This window comes from Clarias gariepinus, chromosome 7 (genome assembly GCF_024256425.1).
Source record: "Clarias gariepinus isolate MV-2021 ecotype Netherlands chromosome 7, CGAR_prim_01v2, whole genome shotgun sequence".
Classification (NCBI taxonomy): Eukaryota; Metazoa; Chordata; class Actinopteri; order Siluriformes; family Clariidae; genus Clarias; species Clarias gariepinus.
The window spans coordinates 27,277,708-27,299,904 of NC_071106.1; the positions used below are offsets into that span (position 1 = coordinate 27,277,708).

The 22,197-nt window shown below is 40.0% G+C and overlaps 1 protein-coding gene across 1 annotated transcript in view; it reads left to right on the plus strand.

Moving 5' to 3' along the window:
• prx (periaxin) overlaps positions 1 to 19,393 on the plus strand; it is a 43,164-nt gene extending 23,771 nt beyond the window's left edge. The window contains exons 6-8 of the mRNA XM_053500117.1: positions 4,765 to 4,915; positions 5,128 to 5,321; positions 5,414 to 19,393. Coding sequence (XP_053356092.1) covers positions 4,765 to 4,915; positions 5,128 to 5,321; positions 5,414 to 19,099 — 14,031 coding nt within the window. The 3' untranslated portion in view covers positions 19,100 to 19,393. The remainder of the gene's footprint in view (positions 1 to 4,764; positions 4,916 to 5,127; positions 5,322 to 5,413) is intronic.
• The last annotated feature ends 2,804 nt before the right edge of the window (positions 19,394 to 22,197 follow it).

Consider the following 22,197-nt stretch of genomic DNA (forward strand, 5'->3'; position numbering starts at 1 on the left):
GGCACAATCTTGTCCACCGTTTGGTAAATCCGACCACGCCGCCATCTTCCTCATGCCAAAATACAAACAAAGGCTGAAACAGGAAGTTCCGGTTCAGAGGGAGGTCGCGCGCTGGACGGACCAATCGGTGGCCGCGTTACAGGACGCACTCGATGACGCAGACTGGGACATGTTCAGAAACAGCTCCGACGATGACGTCAGCGTGTTTACGGAAGCGGTTGTGGGATTCATCGGGAAACTAGCGGACGACACCGTAGAAAAAAAGACTATTAAAACGTTTCCCAACCAGAAGCCGTGGGTGGATAAAACCATCCGCGACGCTCTGAAATCTCGCACCGCTGCCTACAACACGGGCCTCGCGTCGGGGGACATGGAACCATACAAGGCTGCGTCATACAGCATCCGGAAGGCGGTGAAAGAGGCGAAGCAGCGCTACGGGAGGAAACTAGAGTCACAACTCCAACAGCTTGACTCTAGGAGCCTGTGGCAGGGATTAAGGACAATAACGGATTATAAAGCACCAACATCCGGTATGATAAACGCAGACGTGTCTCTGGCAGACGAGCTGAACACTTTCTATGCTCGCTTCGAGGCTGCAGCTAAAGACGCTAGCGATGCTAATGCTAGCGGCGCTAACGGCTGCAGACAGGAAGTCACTGCCAGCACCGGAAGCGCGTTCATCATCACCGACCATGACGTGAGGAGAGCCTTCGAGAGAGTGAACACCAGGAAAGCAGCAGGACCAGAAGGCATCTCAGGCCGCATTCTCAGAGCCTGCGCAGACCAGCTAGCACCTGTGTTCACTGAGATATTCAACATCTCTTTATCACAGTCGGTGATCCCCACATGCTTCAAAGAATCCATCATTGTTCCTGTCCCAAAGAAACCTCATCCTGCTTTCCTCAATGACTATCGCCCTGTAGCCCTCACCTCAGTAGTGATGAAGTGCTTTGAACGCCTGGTCAGAGACTTCATCATCTCTTCACTACCAGACACAACCGACCCACTACAGTTCGCTTATCGTCCAAACCGTTCCACGGACGATGCAATCTCTCATCTCCTCCATACATCTCTCACTCACCTGGACTCTCGGAGGGGGAATTATGTGAAAATGCTCTTCATCGACTACAGTTCTGCATTTAATACCATAATTCCCTCCACACTTACCACCAAGCTGGAGCACCTGGGACTCAGCTCATCAATGTGTCAGTGGATCTCCAATTTTCTGACTGGCAGACCACAGGCAGTAAGGATGGGCGGACATGTCTCAGCCTCCCTCACTCTCAGCACTGGAGCCCCCCAGGGTTGTGTTCTGAGCCCCCTGCTGTACTCTCTGTACACCCACGACTGCGTGGCCACTACCAGCTCCACCACCATCATCAAGTTTGCTGACGACACTGTTGTGGTGGGCCTGATCACGAACAACGATGAGACGGCCTACCTGGAGGAGGTTGGAAATCTGGAGAACTGGTGCCAGAGAAACAATCTCCTCCTGAACGTCAGTAAGACAAAGGAGCTGATAGTGGACTTCAGTACAAAGCAGGTGAGGAACTACCAGACCCCCGTCATCAACAGGAGCCCAGTGGAGAGAGTGGACAGCTTCAGATACCTCGGTGTTCACATCACGCAGGACCTGGCATGGTCCTGTCACATCAACACCGTGGTAAAAAAGGCCCGGCAGCGTCTCTAGCACCTCAGACGCTTGAGAGACTTTAGATTGCCCTCCAAGGTGCTCAGGAATTTCTACTCCTGCACCATAGAGAGCATCCTGACGGGAAATATCACGACCTGGTTCGGGAACAGCACCATGCAGGACAGACGAGCTCTACAGAGGGTGGTGCGATCAGCTGAGCGCACCATCCGCATCGAGCTCCCTGACCTGCACTCGATCTACAGCAAGCGGTGCTTGACCAAGGCCAGGAAGATCGTGAAGGACCTCAGCCACCCCAATAACGGACTGTTTACTCTGTTGCGGTCTGGGAAGCGATTCCGCTCCTTGAAGGCCAACACAGAGAGACTAAGGAGGAGCTTCTTCCCGCAGGCGATAAGGTCTCTCAACCACAACCACGAACTAACACAATCTTTTCATAATTGATCAAATCTATTAATCTTTTTACATCCATGAACACTATGGACAATTACACGCTCACCTTCCTTCATATCTACACTACATGTTGTACATTTACATCCTGGACCATTGCACAAAGACACTTTAATAACTTTGCACACCTACCTTCACAACTACACTACATGTTTACGGTTACATCCTGGACCAGTGCACAAAGACACTTTAATAACCTCTGCACAAAGACACTTTGTTCTATGCATATTTGCACACCAGTACAGTATATTTCAATTTGTACAGTATATTTCTATTTTTATGCACATCATATTTCTATGTACAGTATATTTCTATTTTTATGCATATCATATTTCTATTTTTATTTTTAGTTCCATTTTTTTCTAGCACATTTCTATTTTTATTTTTAGTTCTATTTTTTCCTAGTTTAATTTAATTTTTTTATTTAATTTCTATCGTATTCTTTTATTTATATTTATTTCTTATTTGTAAACTTTAATTCTCTTTTAGGGTCAATAGCAGTCGTATAATACATTTCACTACATTTCGTACTGTGTATGTTTGTGTATGTGACAAATAAAATTTGAATTTGAATTTGAAAAGATTGAAAATGATACTCCTACTGTAAGTCCTCAATAGTGTTCTTGCCTAGATTTTGTGAAAGGGTTCTTCTTTGACATGAACAGGATTTTGAGCCTTCCGTGGTCTTCCATACATTTTGCTGTCACTGAGCTTGCCATTTAATTTCTTTTTTTTTTCAGCATGTTCCAAACTGTTATTTTGGCCACTCCCAATGTCCTTGCTATCTATCTATGATGGATTTCTTTTAGTTTTTCCTTTTTTTCCCCCCTAGGATGGCCCCCATCATTTGCATAGAAGGCTACCAAACACAAATGTAACATGCAGAACCATCCCCAGGCCTTTTATCTGTTTGATTTGTCATGCAGTTATGAGGAACCAGACTACAGACCAGTCAAATTTTGGCCACCAGATGGGGTAGCTAATACTGGTCTGTAGTCTGGGGGTGCGAGTTGAAATAAAAATTTGTCACGTACACAGTCATACACAGTACGATATGCAGTGAAATGCTTAGACAACTGCTCGTGACCTTAAAATAAAAGACTATGCATAGGAAATAAATATGAAAAATAAAATAGAAGGTAAATTTAACTAAGAAAGAATAAAATTAAATTATAAAATTAAAATAAAAGTTAATCCAAGACTGATCGTCATGACTGATAAAGTTAAAAATTCCGAGCCACTTGGCTAATCGACCTGTGCATCTTTATTAAAAAAATTATAAAAATTATTTTGAAGTCAATGTGGCGATACATGAATCAGCACACAAAAGAATTGTATAACTGAATAAAATCCCCCCGTCCCCAATAAATACAAATACACATGCAAATTCCAATTAAAAAACTGTTTTATGAGACAGTGATCTGCGGTTTGCAAGTGTTCAACAACACGAGCAAAGATTTTTTATTAATTTTGACTTAGAAAACGAACAGATCTTGGTTTACGAGTATCGAGTATTATGTATCACTCATGCACTTCTTGTTTTGACGCAGAGCGTCACGTGATCATAATTGAGCCAACGTTTTTTCTCTCTCTTGCGCTGCCGAATTATGGGTAATTGTCTCCCCTGCTGTGTCTTAGTGCGCGTCCCTTACTGGTATAATCAATATCTGTGCACGCGTGTACTGTTTCCTATAACACTGTGAACATGTGTGTGTGTAAAAACATACTTTATTTTGTGTCTGTATGCGTGTGTGTATAGCGCGCATGTAAAGCAAAAGCAAGTCTCATTAGAGAGGTTAAAGATCTTTTTTCTCTCTTTGTATCAGCCTGCTCTTTGTGTTTGTGTGCACGTGCGTCATTGGACACCGTGCCACACACGCACACACACACACACACACACAGACCCTTCATTCTTTCGCCCTCATAGACACACAGACACACACACACACTCTTTTCTCTGCTCTACAGAAACACTGCTCTGCCGCGATTCTTTTCGAAGGTAAACTGCAGGTTAATTTGTTTTGTTTTTATTTTACAGCAGTGATTTTGTTAGTGTGTCACTCAATCGAGTGTAATTAGAGAGATTTCTTGTTTATTTTTCCGATAAAACAGTTTCCGTTGTGTGCGCACGTTTGTTTGAAAAAAGTGGAGGAAGGGTAGGGGGGTTGGGGCTCCTTACATTAGCTTCACATACACACGTACACAGCGCCTGCGTGCACAAACAAAAAAACTTATCTGTCGGGATTTATACAATACAATATTTAATACAATATTACATATTATAATACAAGATTACATACATATATAAAATACCTGTGTTAATTTGTGCAATATTTACCAATGGGGCATGCTTGTCAAGTGCCATATCTGATACCTGTATAATTGCACAATACCGTATCCTTTTTTCCTCCTATGTGCAATATCTGTATTTTGAATTTATGTTTAATGTGCAATAAGGTATTTAAAATGTTTAGTATGCAATATGGTACTGTTTTAGGACTCTTTTTTTATTGTATTTTATTTTATTTTTTCCCTATTTATTACTCTTTCCTTTCCTTCTGGATAGCATCCAAGAGCAACTGTTGCCAAGAATAAGAAATTTCTCTCTGGGTTTATGAAAGTTCTTTGAATCTTAAATATTGAATCTTAAATCATTTTTACAGGAGCAGGAGGAGGTAGTGGAGGTGGTTGTGGAGACAGAAGCTGAGATAGGAGCCAGTGGCTACAGTGTGGTCGGTGGAGGGACGAAGGGGATCTTTATTAAAGACGTTTTGAAAGACTCTCCTGCAGCAAAACATCTCAGCCTCCAGAAAGGTAAGAATAGGAAACAGGACTATTTTAAGTAGCATGTTATAATTTCTATAAAGGTCTTCCATACAATTTACTGAGATTACATCTATATTAAGTTTTGTGCATTTACTGTATGTAACACAGAAATCTACATTTATTTCTTTATTTCAGTTGGCTGCACTTTGAAAGATTTCTGTGTTTGAGATTTCTTTGTAAAAAATTGTGTGCTTCTGTAGGAGACCAGTTGCTGAGTGCCAGAGTGTATTTTGATAATGTGAAATATGAAGATGCTCTGAAGATCCTCCAGTGTGCAGAACCTTATAAAGTCTCATTCTTCTTGAAGAGGACTGTGTCACAAACTGAAACCAGTGGTGATCTAGGTGCACCAAATATTGAGCAAAGAGGACCTAGGGCTAATATGCAAAAAATGGTATAATGTACTATATATTTTTTTAACTATAACACCTCTATCTATTATATATTTCAGTTAGGGCACCGGATAATACATAATTTTTTTTACAGAGTGTGAGGAGTGTCAAGCAATTCAAAGCCAAAAAGAAAAGAGGAGGAAGATTTGGATTAAAAAGGCTTAAAGAGAAAAAGAGAACAAGAGCTGAAGCAGAAATGGATATTAAGGAATCATCAGGTACACTGGACATTACTCCTGTTGATGTTGAGTTTGCACTCCCAAAGTTCAAAACAAAGAAACATCGTAAGGTCACTGCAGAGGAATCTGGACATTTAGAAAGAATGAAGACCCATGGTCAAAAAATAATAAAGATTCAAGTTCCAAAGACGAAAATAAGATCTGCAAAAGAAGGTATTGGAAATTTATCAACAAAAGGAGAAATAGAGGTAAAAGAGAATAATGAATTTGTGAAAGGTAAGAAAATCCGCATCCCAACCAATAAATCAGTACCACATGTAAAGCTAGACAGAAAAGATGAATATGCAGATGAAGGCAATGGATCAATGGCAAAAGGAGCAAATGTAATATTTAGTAATGTTGAAGGCTTAGCCAAAAGTGAAAAAGTTAGCATTCAATCCATATCATTACCAAAGTTTCATATGCCAGATCCTGACATTTCACTGCCGAAAGGAAAAGTTCAAGGGGGTGTCACTCTTGAAGATGAGGCTGATAAAGGAGGAAGATTACAGAAGCCTAAGGTTGATTTTGCACTACCAAGAATTAAGTTAACAGAGGGAAATATTAATGTGGAAGGTCCTGATATAAAAGTGAGAAAAGTTGACATGCCTTCCATTGATGTATCATTGCCAAAAGAGAAGGCCAAAGGAGAAATTGACATTGAGAGGCTAACTGGTAAAGAAAGCAATATTGATGTACCAAAGCTGAATACCTCCATACCAAAAGTAACATCACCCATGATAAATATCAGTGGTGAGGGTCCAGAGATAAAGGGCAAAAAGGTTCAGATGGTAGATATTGACAACTCAATACCAAAAGCAAATGTTTTAGGTGACATCAGTCTTGAAGTTGAGGCAGATAAAGGAGGAAAGTTTAAAATTCCTGAGGTTGATCTTTCACTACCAAAAATGAAGATACCAGAGGGTAAGATTAACGTGGAAGGTCCTGATATCAATGTAGGAAAGGTTGACGTGCCATCCATTAACATTTCACTACCGAAAGGGAAAATTGACATGCCATCTATTGACATTTCGTTACCAAAAGTGAAGGCTAAAGGCGATATTGACATTGATGCACATTCTGAAAAAGGAGGAAAGTTTGAAGTGCCAAAGCTTGACATTTCCTTACCAAAAGTAAAACCACCCGAGCTTGATGTCAGTGTTTCTGGTCCAGAGATCAAGGGTGGCAAGTTTAGTATGCCAGATATTGACATCTGTTTGCCAAAGGGAAAAGTCAAAGGGGATATGAAGCTTGAAACTGAGGCTGGGAAAGGCAGAAGTTTTCAAATGCCAAAGGTTGATCTTTCACTACCAAACATGAAGTTTCCAGAGGGAAAAATTAACGTGGAAGGACCCGATATAAAAGTAGGGAAAGTTGAGATGCCTTCAATTGATGTATCACTGCCGAAAGAAAAGGCCAAAGGAAAAATTGACATTGTTGGACCATCTGGTAAAGGGTCAAATATTGATGTGCCAAAGATGGACATTTCCTTACCAAAGGTTTCTAGTCCAGAAATCAAGGGAGGCAAGTTTGATATGCCAGTTATTGACATCTCTCTGCCAAAAGGAAATGTCAAAGAACGTGTTGAGCTTGAAGGTGAGGCTGCTACAGGGGGAAAGTTTCAAATGCCAAAGGTTGATCTTTCACTTCCAAGAATAAAGCTACCAGAGGGAAAGATTAATGTAGAAGGCCCTGATATAAATGTTGGGAAGGTTGGAATGCCTTCCATTGATATATCGCTACCAGAAGGGAAGGCCAAAGGAGAAATTGACATTGATAGACCATCCGGACAAGTGGGAAATATTGATGTGCCAAAGTTGGACATTTCCTTACCAAAGGTAACACTGCCCAAGGTGGATATCGGTAACGAGGGTCCAGAGATCAAAGAAAAAAAAATTAATATGCCAGATATAGATATCTCACGACCAAAAGGAAAAGTTCAAGGTGGTGTCGACTTTGAAGGTGCGACTAATAAGGGAGGAAGGTTTCAAATGCCCAAGGTTGATCTTTCACTACCAAAAGTGAAGTTACCAGAGGGTAAGATTAATGTGGAAGGTCCTGATATCAATGTAGGTAAACTTGACATACCATCCATTGACATTTCATTACCAAAAGGGAATGCTAAAGGAGAAATCGACATCGATGCACATTCTGGGGAAGGAGGAAAGTTTGACCTGCCAAAGCTTGACATTTTCTCACCAAAAATAAAACCGCCTGAACTTGATGTCAGTGTTTCTGGTCCAGAAATAAAGGGTGGAAAGTTTCACATGCCGGATATTGGCATCTCTCCGTCAAAAGGAAACATCAAAGGGGATGTTCACCTTGAAGGTGAAGCTGGTAAATGGGGAAAGTTTCAAATGCCAAAGGTTGATCTTTCACTTCCAAGAATAAAGCTACCAGAGGGAAAGATTAATGTAGAAGGCTCTGATATAAATGTTGGGAAGGTTGGCATGCCTAGAATTGATATATCATTACCAGAAGGGACGGGCAAAGGAGAAATTGACATTAATAGACCACCCAGTAAAGTGGAAAATATTGATGTGCCAAAGTTGGACATTTCCTTACCAAAGGTAACACCACCCAAGTTGGATATCGGTATCAAGGGGCCAGAGATTAAAGGCAAAAAAAATCATATGCCAGATATTGATATCTCACTACCAAAAGGAAAAGTTCAAGGTGGTGCTAATTTTGAAGGTGCAGCCAATAAAGCAGGAAGGTTTCAAATGCCCAAGGTTGATCTTTCACTACCAAAAGTGAAGTCACCAGAAGGTAAGATTAAAGTGGAAGCTCCTAATATCAATGTAGATAAACCTGACATGCCATCCATTGACATTTCATTACCAAGGGAGAAAGTTGACATGCCATCCATTGACATTTCATTACCAAAAGAAAATGCTAAAGGAGAAATTGACATTGATGCACATTCTGGAAGGGGAGGAAAGTTTGACTTGCCAAAGTTTGACTTGCCAAAGCTTGACATTTTCTTACCAAAAGTAAAACCACTAGAGCTTGATGTCAGTGTTTCTGGTCCAGAGATCAAGGGTGGAAACCTTCACAGGCCAGATATTGACATCTCTCTGCCAGAAGGAAATATCAAAGGCAATGCTCAGCTTGAAAGTGAGGCTGGTACAAGGGGAAAGTTTCGAATGCCAAAGGTAGATCTTTCACTACCAAGAATAAAGCTACCAGAAGGCACGATTAATGTAGAAGGCCCTGATATAAATGTTGGGAAGGTTGGTATGCCTTCAATTAATATATCATTACCAGAAGGGAAGGCCAAAGGAGAAATCGGCATTGATGGACCATCCGGAAAAGGGGGAAATATTGATGTGCCAAAGTTGGACATTTCCTTACCAAAGGTAACATCACCTAAGGTTGATATTGGTATTGAGGGTCGAGAGATCAAAGGCAAAAAAATTCATATGCCAGATATTGATATCTCACTTCCAAAAGGAAAAGTTCAGGGTGGTGTCGATCTTGAAAGTGCAGCCAGTAAAGGAGGAAGGTTTCAAATGCCCAAGGTTGATCTTTCACTACCAAAAGTGGTGTTACCAGAGGGTAAGATTAAAGTAGAAGGTCCTGATATCAATGTAGATAAACCTGACATGCCATCCATTGACATTTCATTACCAAAAGGGAAAGTTGACTTGCCATCCATTGACATTTCATTACCAAAAGAAAATGCTAAAGGAGAAATTGACATTGATGCACATTCTGGAAGGGGAGGAAAGTTTGACTTGCCAAAGTTTGACTTGCCAAAGCTTGACATTTTCTTACCAAAAGTAAAACCACCTAAGGTGGATGTCAGTGTTTCTAGTCCAGAGATTAGGGGTGGAAACCTTCACAGGCCAGATATTGATATCTCTCTGCCAAAAGGAAACATTAAGGGGGGTGTTCAGCTTGAAGGTGAGGCAGGTACAAGGGGAAAGTTTCAAATGCCAAAGGTTGATCTTTCACTTCCAAGAATAAAGCTACCAGAGGGAAAGATTAATGTAGAAGGCCCTGATATAAATGTTGGGAAGGTTGGAATGCCTTCCATTGATATATCGCTACCAGAAGGGAAGGCTAAAGGAGAAATTGACATTGATAGACCATCCGGACAAGTGGGAAATATTGATGTGCCAAAGTTGGACATTTCCTTACCAAAGGTAACACTGCCCAAGGTGGATATCGGTATCGAGGGTCCAGAGATCAAAGGAAAAAAAATTCATATGCCAGATATAGATATCTCACGACCAAAAGGAAAAGTTCAAGGTGGTGTCGATTTTGAAGGTGCGACTAATAAGGGAGGAAGGTTTCAAATGCCCAAGGTTGATCTTTCACTACCAAAAGTGAAGTTACCAGAGGGTAAGATTAACGTGGAAGGTCCTGATATCAATGTAGGTAAACTTGACATGCCATCCATTGACATTTCATTACCAAAAGGGAATGCTAAAGGAGAAATCGACATCGATGCACATTCTGGGGAAGGAGGAAAGTTTGACCTGCCAAAGCTTGACATTTCCTTACCAAAAATAAAACCGCCTGAACTTGATGTCAGTGTTTCTGGTCCAGAAATAAAGGGTGGAAAGTTTCACATGCCGGATATTGGCATCTCTCCGTCAAAAGGAAACATCAAAGGGGATGTTCACCTTGAAGGTGAAGCTGGTAAATGGGGAAAGTTTCAAATGCCAAAGGTTGATCTTTCACTTCCAAGAATAAAGCTACCAGAGGGAAAGATTAATGTAGAAGGCTCTGATATAAATGCTGGGAAGGTTGGCATGCCTAGCATTGATATATCATTAACAAAAGGGATGGGCAAAGGAGAAATCGGCATTGATGGACCATCCGGAAAAGTAGGGAATATTGATGTGCCAAAGTTGGACATTTCCTTACCAAAGGTAACACCACCTAAGGTTGATATTGGTATTGAGGGTCCAGAGATCAAAGGCAAAAAAATTCATATGCCTGATATTGATATCTCACTGCCAAAAGGAAAAGTTCAGGGTGGTGTCCATCTTGAAAGTGCGGCCAGTAAAGAAGGAAGGTTTCAAATGCCTAAGGTTGATTTTTCACTACCAAAAGTGATGTTACCAGAGGGTAAGATTAAAGTGGATGGTCCTGATATCAATGTAGATAAACCTGACATGCCATCCATTGACATTTCATTACTAAAAGGGAAAGTCGACATGCCATCCATTGACATTTCATTACCAAAAGGAAATGCTAAAGGAGAAATTGACATTGATTCACATTCTGGAAAGGGAGGAAAGTTTGACTTGCCAAAGCTTGACGTTTCCTTACCAAAAGTAAAGCCACCAGACGTGGATGTCAGTGTTTCTGGTCCAGAGATTATGGGAGGAAACCTTCACAGGCCAGATATTGACATCTCTCTGCCAGAAGGAAACATCAAGGGGGGTGCTCAGCTTGAAAGTAAGGCTGGTACAAGGGGAAAGTTTCGAATGCCAAAGGTTGATCTTTCACTACCAAAAGTGAAGTTACCAGAAGGTAAGATTAAAGTAGAAGGTCCTGATATCAATGTAGATAAACCTGACATGCCATCCACTGACATTTCATTACCAAAAGGGAAAGTTGGCATGCCATCCATTGACATTTCATTACCAAAAGGAAATGCTAAAGGAGAAATTGACATTGATGCACATTCTGGAAGGGGAGGAAAGTTTGACTTGCCAAAGCTTGACATTTCCTTACCAAAAGTAAAACCACCAGAGGTGAATGTCAGTGTTTCTGGTCCAGAGATCAAGGGTGGAAACCTTCACAGGCCAGATATTGACATCTCTCTGCCAAAAGGAAACATCAAGGGTGCTCAGCTTGAAGGTGAGGCAGGTACAAGGGGAAAGTTTCGAATGCCAAAGGTTGATCTTTTACTACCAAAAATAAAGCTACCAGATGGAAAGATTAATGTAGAAGACCCTGATATAAATGTTGGGAAGGTTGGCATGCCTTCCAGCAATATATTATTACCAGAAGGGAAGGCCAAAGGAGAAATCGGTGTTGATCGACCATCCGTAAAAGGGGGAAATATTAATGTGCCAAAGTTGGATATTTCCTTATCAAAGGTGACACCACCTAAGGTTGATATTGGTATTGAGGGTCCAGAGATCAAAGGCAAAAAAATTTATATCCCAGATATTGATATCTCACTGCCAAAAGGAAAAGTTCAAGGTGGTGTCCATCTTGAAAGTGCAGATAGTAAAGAAGAAAGGTTTCAAATGCCAAAGGTTGATCTTTCACTACCAAAAGTGATGTTACCAGAAGGTAAGATTAAAGTGAAAGGTCCTGATATCAATGTAGATAAACCTGATATGCCATCCACTGACATTTCATTACCAAAAGGGAAATTTGATGTGCCATCTATTGACATTTTATTACCAAAAGGGAATGCTAAAGGAGAAATTGACATTGATGCACATTCTGGAAGAGGAGGAAAGTTTGACTTGCCAAAGCTTGACATTTCCCCACCAAAAGTAAAACCACCGGAGCTTGCTGTCAGTGTTTCTGATCCAGATTTTAAGGGTGGAAACCTTCACAGGCCAGATATTGATATCTCTTTGCCAAAAGGAAACATCAAAATGGATGCTCAGCTTGAAGGTGAGGCTGGTACAAGGGGAAAGTTTCAAATGCCAAAAGTTGATCTTTCACTACCAAAAGTGAAGTTATTAGAGGGTAAGATTAAAGCAGAAGGTCCTGATATCAATGTAGATAAACCTGACATGCCATCCATTGACATTTCATTACGAAAAGGGAAAGTTGATATGCCATCCATTGACATTTCATTACCAAAAGGGAAAGTTGGCATGCCATCCATTGACATTTCATTACCAAAAGGTAATGCTAAAGAAGAAATTGACATTGATGCACATTCTGGAAGAGGGGGAAAGTTTGACTTGCCGAAGCTTGACATTTCCCTACCAAAAGTAAAACCACTGGAGCTTGATGTCAGTGTTTCCGGTCCAGGGATCAAGGGTGGAAACCTTCACAGGCCAGATATTGATATCTCTCAGCCAAAAGGGAACATCAAAATAGATGCTCAGCTTGAAGGTGAAGCTGGTACAAGGGGAAAGTTTCGAATGCCAAAGGTTGATCTTTCACTACCAAAAGTGAAGTTACCAGAGGGTAAGATTAAAGTAGAAGGTCCTGATATCAATGTAGATAAACCTGACATGCCATCTATTGACATTTCATTGCCAAAAGGGAAAGTTGCCATGCCATCCACTGATATTTCATTACCAAAAGGAAATGTTGACATGCCATCCATTGACATTTCATTACCAAAAGGAAATGCTAAAGGAGAAATTGACATTAATGCACATTCTGGAAGAGGAGGAAAGTTTGACTTGCCAAAGCTTGACATTTCCTTGCCAAAAGTAAAACCACTGGAGCTTGATGTCAGTGTTTCCGGTCCAGAGATCAAGGGTGGAAACCTTCACAGGCCAGATATTGATATCTCTCTGCCGAAAGGAAACATAAAAGGGGATGCTCAGCTTGAAGGTGAGGCTGGTACAAGGGGAAAGTTTCGAATGCCGAAGGTTGATCTTTCACTACCAAAAGTGAAGTTACCAGAGGGTAAGATTAAAGTAGAAGGTCCTGATATCAATGTAGATAAACCTGACATGCCATCCATTGACATTTCATTACCAAAAGGGAAAGTTGGCATGCCATCCATTGACATTTCATTACCAAAAGGGAATGCTAAAGGAGAAATTGACATTGATGCACATTCTGGAAGAGGAGGAAAGTTTGACTTGCCAAAGCTTGACATTTCCCTACCAAAAGTAAAACCACCGGAGCTTGATGTCAGTGTTTCTGGTCCAGAGATCAAGGGTGGAAACCTTCACAGGCCAGATATTGACATCTCTCTGCCAAAAGGAAACATCAAAGCGGATGCTCAGCTTGAAGGTGAGGCAGGTACAAGGGGAAAGTTTCAAATGCCTAAGGTTGATCTTTCACTACCAAAACTGAAGTTACCAGAGGGTAAGATTAAAGCAGAAGGTCCTGATATCAATGTAGATAAACCTGACATGCCATCCATTGACATTTCTTTACCAAAAGGGAAAGTTGACATGCCATCCATTGACATTTCATTACCAAAAGGGAAAGTTGGCATGCCATCCATTGACATTTCATTACCAAAAGGTAATGCTAAAGGAGAAATTGACATTGATGCACATTCTGGAAGAGGGGGAAAGTTTGACTTGCCAAAGCTTGACATTTCCCTACCAAAAGTAAAACCACTGGAGCTTGATGTCAGTGTTTCCGGTCCAGAGATCAAGGGTGGAAACCTTCACAGGCCAGATATTGATATCTCTCAGCCAAAAGGAAACATCAAAATAGATGCTCAGCTTGAAGGTGAGGCTGGTACAAGGGGAAAGTTTCGAATGCCAAAGGTTGATCTTTCACTACCAAAAGTGAAGTTACCAGAGGGTAAGATTAAAGTAGAAGGTCCTGATATCAATGTAGATAAACCTGACATGCCATCTATTGACATTTCTTTACCAAAAGGGAAAGTTGACATGCCATCCATTGACATTTCATTACCAAAAGGAAATGTTGACATGCCATCCATTGACATTTCATTACCAAAAGGAAATGCTAAAGGAGAAATTGACATTAATGCACATTCTGGAAGAGGAGGAAAGTTTGACTTGCCAAAGCTTGACATTTCCTTGCCAAAAGTAAAACCACTGGAGCTTGATGTCAGTGTTTCTGGTCCAGAGATCAAGGGTGGAAACCTTCACAGGCCAGATATTGACATCTCTCTGCCGAAAGAAAACATCAAAGGGGATGCTCAGCTTGAAGGTGAGGCTGGTACAAGGGGAAAGTTTCGAATGCCAAAAGTTGATCTTTCACTACCAAAAGTGAAGTTACCAGAGGGTAAGATTAAAGTAGAATGTCCTGATATCAATGTAGATAAACCTGACATGCCGTCCATTGACATTTCATTACCAAAAGGGAAAGTTGGCATGCCATCCATTGACATTTCATTACCAAAAGGGAATGCTAAAGGAGAAATTAACATTGATGCACATTCTGGAAGAGGAGGAAAGTTTGACTTGCCAAAGCTTGACATTTCCCTACCAAAAGTAAAACCACCGGAGCTTGATGTCAGTGTTTCTGGTCCAGAGATCAAGGGTGGAAACCTTCACAGGCCAGATATTGACATCTCTCTGCCAAAAGGAAACATCAAAGCGGATGCTCAGCTTGAAGGTGAGGCAGGTACAAGGGGAAAGTTTCAAATGCCTAAGGTTGATCTTTCACTACCACGAATAAAGCTTCCAGAAGGAAAGATTAATGTAGAAGGCCCTGATATAAATGTTGGGAAGGTTGGCATGCCTTGCATTGATATATCATTACCAGAAGGAAAGGCCAAAGGAAAAATCGGCATTGATGGACCACCCGAAAAAGGGGGGAATATTGATGTGCCAAAATTGGACATTTCCTTACCAAAGGTAACACAACCTAATGTTGATATTGGTATTGAGGGTCCAGAGATCAAAGGCAAAAAATTTAATATGCCACATATTGATATCTCTCTGCCAAAAGGAAAAGTTCAAGGTGGTGTCGATCTTGAAAGTGCGGCCAGTAAAGAAGGAAGGTTTCAAATGCCCAAAGTTGATCTTTCACTACCAAAAGTGAAGTTACCAGAGGGTAAGATCAAAGTAGAAGGTCCTGACATCAATGTAGATAAACCTGACATGCCATCCATTGACATTTCATTACCAAAAGGGAAAGTTGACATGCCATCCATTGACATTTTATTACCAAAAGGGAAAGTTGACATGCCAAAGCTTGACATTTCATTACCTAAAGGGAATGCTAAAGGAGAAAAAGTAAAACCACCGGAGCTTGATGTCAGTGTTTCTGGTCCAGAGATCAAGAGTGAAATCCATCACAGGCCAGATATTGACATCTCTCTGCCAAAAGGAAACATCAAAGGGGATGCTCATCTTGAAGGTGAGGCTGGTACAAGGGGAAAGTTTCAAATGCCAAAGGTTGATTTTTCACTACCAAAAGTGAAGTTACCAGAAGGAAAGATTAATGTAGAAGGACCTGATATAAATGTTGGAAGGGTTGGCATGCCTTCCATTGATTTATCATTACCAGAAGGGAAGGCCAAAGGAGAAATCAACATTAATACAACATCTGGAAAAGCAGGAATTATTGATGTGCCAAAGTTAGACATTTCCTTACCAAAGGTAACACCACCCAAGGTGAATATTGGTGTTGAGGGCCCAGAGATCAAAGGCAGAAAATTTCATATGCCAGATATTGATATATCACTACCAAAAGGAAAAGTTCAAGGTGGTGTAGATTTTGAAGGTGCAGCCAATAAAGCAGGAAGGTTTCAAATGCCCAAGGGTGATCTTTCACTACCAAAAGTTAAGTTGCCTGTGGGAAAGATTAATGTAGAAGGTCCTGATATCAATTTAGGTAAACCTGACATGCCATCTCTTGACATTGCACAACCAAAAGGGAAAGTTGACATGCCATCCATTGACATTTCATTTTCAAAAGGGAATGCTAAAGGGGAAATTGACATTGATGCACATTCTAGAAGAGAAGGAAAATTTGACATTTCTTTACCAAAAGTAAAATCCCCTGACACTGACATGAGTATTGATGATACCAAAACCAAGCATGGAAAGTTTCATATGCCAGATATTGAATTCTGTTTGCCAAAAGGAAAAGTCAAAGGAGCTTTTGATCTTGAGGGTGAGCCCAAGAAACAAGGCATGTTTCAAATACCCATGGCTGATCTTTCTTTACCAAGAATTAAGTTACCTGAGAGTAAGCTTCATGTTGAGGCTCCTGATATAAGTGTACGTGAAGTTGATATGCCAAGCACTGATGTTTCTTTACTTAAAGGGAAGGCTAAAGGTGAAATTGACATTGATGGGCATACTGGAAAAGCAGGAACACTTAACATTTCCTTACCAAATGTAAAAACATTTAAGCCTGATGTCAGATTTGAGGCTCCAGAGAACAAAGGTGGCATGTTTCACATGCCCGATATTGAGAGTTCATTAACCAAAGGAACATTTAAAGAGAGTGTCAATCTTAAAGGTGAGGCCAATAAAGGGATAAAGTGTCCAAAGCCTAGGTTAGATCTTTCTCTCCCACAGATTAAGCTACCAGAGAGTAGCATTAATGTGGGCAGACCAGATATCAAAATGGGCAATATTAGTATACCTTCTATTGACATATCCTTGCCCAAAGGGAAGGTTAAAGGAGAAACTGACATTGAAACAAAGGCGGGACAGATAGATTTTGATGTCATTAAAACCAGTGCTGAAGGCCCCGAGATCAAAAGTGGACAGTTTTACATGCCAGACCTCTCCTTGCCAAAAGAAAAGGTCAAAGAAGGTGTTGATCTTGAAGTTGAGTCTGATGAAGGTGGAAAGTTCCATATGCCCAAGGTTGATTTTTCTATACCAAAACTAAAATTGCCAAAGTTTTCACCAAGGTTTGAGGCAACAAAAGGTGGAAAAATAACCATTGATCATGCTTTTGATCCAACATGTCCAAAAGGAAAAACCGAAGTCAATTTTGAAGGAGATATTGCAACATGGGAAAAGCTAGCTATGCCTGATGTTGAACTTTCATTACCAAAAATTCATGGACAAGACATAGATGATATAAATTTGCCTGATGTAGGTGTTTGTGGAAGCACAAGCGGAAACTTAAAGTTGCCAACTGTAAAGCTACCAAGTGTTGACATATCAGCACCTAAGGTTGACTTTGACTTTGGCATTCCCAAAGAAAAAGACACTGATAGAGAAGATATCAAACTTCTCAAAGCTGAAGGAAGCAGGCCATCATCTGGGGCAAGTTTTGACATCCCTGACGTGAATTTTAAAATGCCAAAAATGTCATTACCTAAATTTGGGGGGAAATTTAAAAGTGAAGACAAACAAGTTGAAGGACTTAGTTTATCTACTCATCTGGATATGGGAAAAAATATGCCATCTGAGGTTATAAATGATGATGGCAAAATAAAAGGCACAATAAATAAGCTAAACCTTGAAGGAGACGTGAATGCCTTACTTGATATGGCGGCAGAGGGCAAGAAGCATTTTAAGGCTCCAACATTAGATACAAAGGCAAAGGTCAGAATGCCTTCAGTTGAGATATCACTTCCAACCTCATACACACCAGAGAAAGAGGCACTGCTGCCAAAATCTGAGATCGATGTATCTGAGGCAGATATTAAGGCTTATGAGGGTAGTTTAAAAATCCCTAAGATGCCAACTATTGATATCTCAGTTCCAAAAGTAGATTTAAATGTTGCCGAACCAAAAGTAAAACAAGATGCATTAACTGAATATATTAGTAATGTGAATGCTGGTCAGCATTTATCCATAAAACTCTCTGATAGCAAACTATCTGAACAAACAAGCTTTGAATCTAATGTAAAGAGAAAATTTGTATATGTGGAATGTACCTCTGCAAATGTTGATTCCAATAATGGGCTTTCACTGCCCGATATTGAAATAAAAACACCAGAAATAGACTTTGAGACTGTTCAAGATGATACCACAAACTTAAAGACAGAACCCACAATTAAAACTCCAAAATTTGGTGTGGCACTACCTTCTTTAACTTTATCTGAAGCCAAAGTTAACAATAAATCACTCCAAGCATCTTCTGTGACCACAAATCCTGAAATGCAGTATGAGGGCCCACCTATCCCTAAAGTAACAAAAGCAGTTTTTGTTTTAGCAAATTCACAAACAGAAACCTATGTTAATGTAACTAGTAAAACAAATGTAGAGACTATAGATAAGAAAATAAAAGTGCCAAAAATCATAAAGAAGGCAAGTTTTGAAAAGTCACATTCTAAAGGTTCGAAAACAGTATCTGAGGTAGAAGAGGAAAATGATAAAAAGTTGGAAACAGGAGCGGTTAGCTTGCCCAAACTTGAGCTTTCTTCACTTCATGTAAAAAATGAGGCAGAAGAGGAAATACTAGAAATGGGCACAGAACCTGAAAATAAGGGTAGAACAGACATTAACAAAGGCACAAAAGCTAAATCAGGAAAAATATCTTTTCCAGGTTTTAAAAAGAAATCTGTAAATGTTGATGAGGGAATTGAAAAGGGATGTTTAGTGTCCTCAAAAGCCAGACTGGAAATGTTAACAGAAATGCAAGGATCTGAGTCTTCAGTAACAGGTATTTCAATTGGCTCTGACTCAGAAGATGGCCAGAAAGAGAGTGGATCCAAAGAAGATGTTGAAAGTAAACAGGACATAAAAGAAAAAGGGGAAACAACATGGTTCAAAATCCCCAAATTCACTCTAAGCCCTCATTCCACTGGCATTCTGCAGATCACACCGGAGGGATCTCCAAAACAAAGCAAGCCAACTTTGGAGTACTCTAGTGAAAGCATGCCTGGAGGTTTCTACAGAAGAATGCCAAATACTGAATTCTCCACTCAGGATGTTTCTTCAAAACACACAGTCACCACAACAAAGGAAGAGACTTTTACTGTGGTAACTAAGTCTACTACATATTCAGCAAAAGAATCAGCAAGTAGCAGCTCAACTCAACACTGGAATCAATAAAATAGAGGAGTAAATCTAAGTGTAGTAGAATATTGTTTATATATAGGTGTTGCAATTCAGAGATATGAATAGTGAATTCATTTACATAAATACAATAATTATTTAATGTAACAGTTTGAATTTCATATACTTCCACTGTGCAATGAATTTAATTTTATGTAGATAATGACTCTTTCTTTAAGTAGATAATTATTACTCCTTAGAAATGCATTAGGTTTTATGATCACATATACAAGCTGAATGGAATTTGAGGTAGGCTTTTAAGGAGTATTATGTTTTTTTTTTATTATTATTATTATTATTATTATTATTATTATTATTATTATTATTATTATTATCATAGGTTTTGAAGGTGTTATGTGTTTCTGTATTTTTTTATTAAAGTTGAACATGAGTTTTTGTTTCATTATATAAGAGAAATTATTTTTCATACATAACACCTAAATTGCTAAACTGTAAAAGAAACTTTATATTTCTGTGTGTGTGTGTGTGTGTGTGTGTGTGTGTGTGTGTGTGTGTGTGTGTGTGTGTGTGTGCGTGCACAACCACACACGAATATATGTGTGTATATATAGTACCTGTCAAAAGTTTGGACACAGGTTGGATTTATTTTCTACTTTCTAGAACAATACTGGAGATTTCAAAACTATGAAATAACACATATGGAATTAGATAGTTAAGTAACAACAACAACAACAGTTGATTGTTATTTCAAGACAGGAAGGTGAGCTGTTCTTATATACAGTATAACAGTATAGTATATCTGTAGTTTTTGCAAAAACAGTATTGTCAGGTGTAGTTGAAAAACCCATCAAGCAACATGATGAAATTGGCTCTGATGAAGACCTTCTCAAGAAAGCAAGACTCAGGAAAACAATACTTACATCTGCTGTAAAGGAGAAGTTCACTTAACGCTACCAGTCTCAAAAATCACCAATTGACAGCACTTCAGATTAGAGCCATTATGAAGGCTCTAGCAGACACACCTCAATATCAATTGGTAAAATGGGATTACTTCAATGCCTTTAGTATTGTTCTACAATGTAAAAAGAAATAAACATCAGGAAAGACCATGGAATTAGTGGGTATGTCCATATATGCATTAAAATGTGACACAGTATACAGTACAGTGATAATGAGATTTATGTGTGGAAATAGTTTGTGTTCTTGATTTGAAGTATCTGAATTTGCATTGTGAAATTCCTTGTTTTATCATTTTGCATTTGATTATGACTGGATGACAAGATTTGTAGAATTATTTTGTTATAGGTTTTAGCATGTCCTTTATATTTACATTTTAAGGCACACTTTATTAGCTGCATGTAATATTAAATAAAATATTTTACCTGCTTGTTAAGTACTCCATGAAATTTCTTAGAAACCCACTATATGTTGCTAATAATTTTCATTTGTTGAAGTGAAAAGTTTTTTATTATTCTTATTTTTAAAAGGGCACTCCCGCCCTCAGGGTGGCACTGTGGTAAAGTGCGTGTCCTATCATTTGGTGATCGCAAAATCAATTCTGGGTGATGCTGTAACCTCTCGCAGCCAGAGGTCTAGAGAGAGCTGATGGGCCGAACTCTTAGATAGGAGGGATAAGAGGTACTTATACCTCATTTCCACTACACTGGTGCTGGTGCCAGTGCCACCGGCCCGCATTTACACTAGACAGGAGCTCAGCGGGAGCTGCATGATAATACGTCACAGGCCACGCCCACTAAACAGAAACGACCATGGCCGATGTCAGTTTACTGGTTATTCTCCAAACTAGTATGAAAATGTATTTCAGTATCCAAAAGCAGTTTATTCGACGTGTTATAACCGCTGAAAGTCTTTCTTCAGTTTTTTTAGCTTATACACTATTTGGTCGGTTGTTCGTGTGAAGCCTGCGACTATTAGTTCTTCTCTTATTTCCTCATACACTTTTTTTTTTCTTAAAGCACTTTCGAATTTCAGCTGAATCTTGGCGAGTGTCCGGAAATGCCGGAAAAACGCTTTTGTTTCGTCCGCACTTCACATTAACGGACTTTGGGTCTCTGCCATTTTTTTTTACGCTCCCTATAACTCCGCCCACCTCTTGTGACGTCACGGGTTCTGGCAACTAGACCAGCAAAGTTTAGGGGCCGGTTTGGTGCTTATTTTTGGGCACCATCACCAATTTTTTTCTGTGGAAAAGCGCGGCACTGGTTCCAAAATTCGGAACCGGCACAGGAACCAGAGCAGTGGAAAAGATGCATTAGTGCTCCCACATAAAGTCTGTAAGCTCACACAAGCGGAAGGAGCAGATAGAGCGGTCCTCCGAGTGTGTTACTCCGCCCCCAATGGTGCGTGAGCAAGCAGTTTAAAAAGATGCGGTTGGCTGGCGTCACATGGTTCAGAGGAAACAAGTGATAGTCTTCCTATCAGCCGGCCCTCCCGACTGAGTGTTAGTAGTCGCCTGATGTGGGAAGGCACTATTGACAGGGAGGAATTGGATACGACTAAATTAGAAACAAAATGGGTGAACCCCAAAATCAATGCTTCTTTCTAACCACATCCCTGTCATGTTCTCAGTTTGTCTACCATGTTGTCACTAATTTTCTATCATGTACCAATCTAACTAACCAATTATTTGGTCCAATGTCCAATTAGTCTGAACAGCTATACTGTACCTATGTCAGGTCATATTTTACCACACTCTTACCAGGGGCTCATACACTCACTACATTGTCATTGTGTCCAGTGGGTTGGTATAAATACTCAGACACCGCAGTGTTTGAAGGACTTGGATCCATTATTCATACAAAATTCTCTTAACGTGACCTAGACATGCTGAAAACCTGCTGCATGTGAGCCATAATTGTGGTAAATACCAGAGAAACGTAAAACCTAAAACCTGGTCTTCTACAAAATGACATGGACATACCATGGTCATAGCACAAAAACATGTGTAAAAGACCCAACATGCTTTTTAAAAACTTCTCACATCCTACTGCACATTACTGCTAATTTACTGCTTATTATATGTGATGCACACACACTTTATATACACTGTACAGTATGAAACCATCCTTTTTTCGGCCTTTGTTTAATCTATATAGTTATTGAATGTTTTGTAC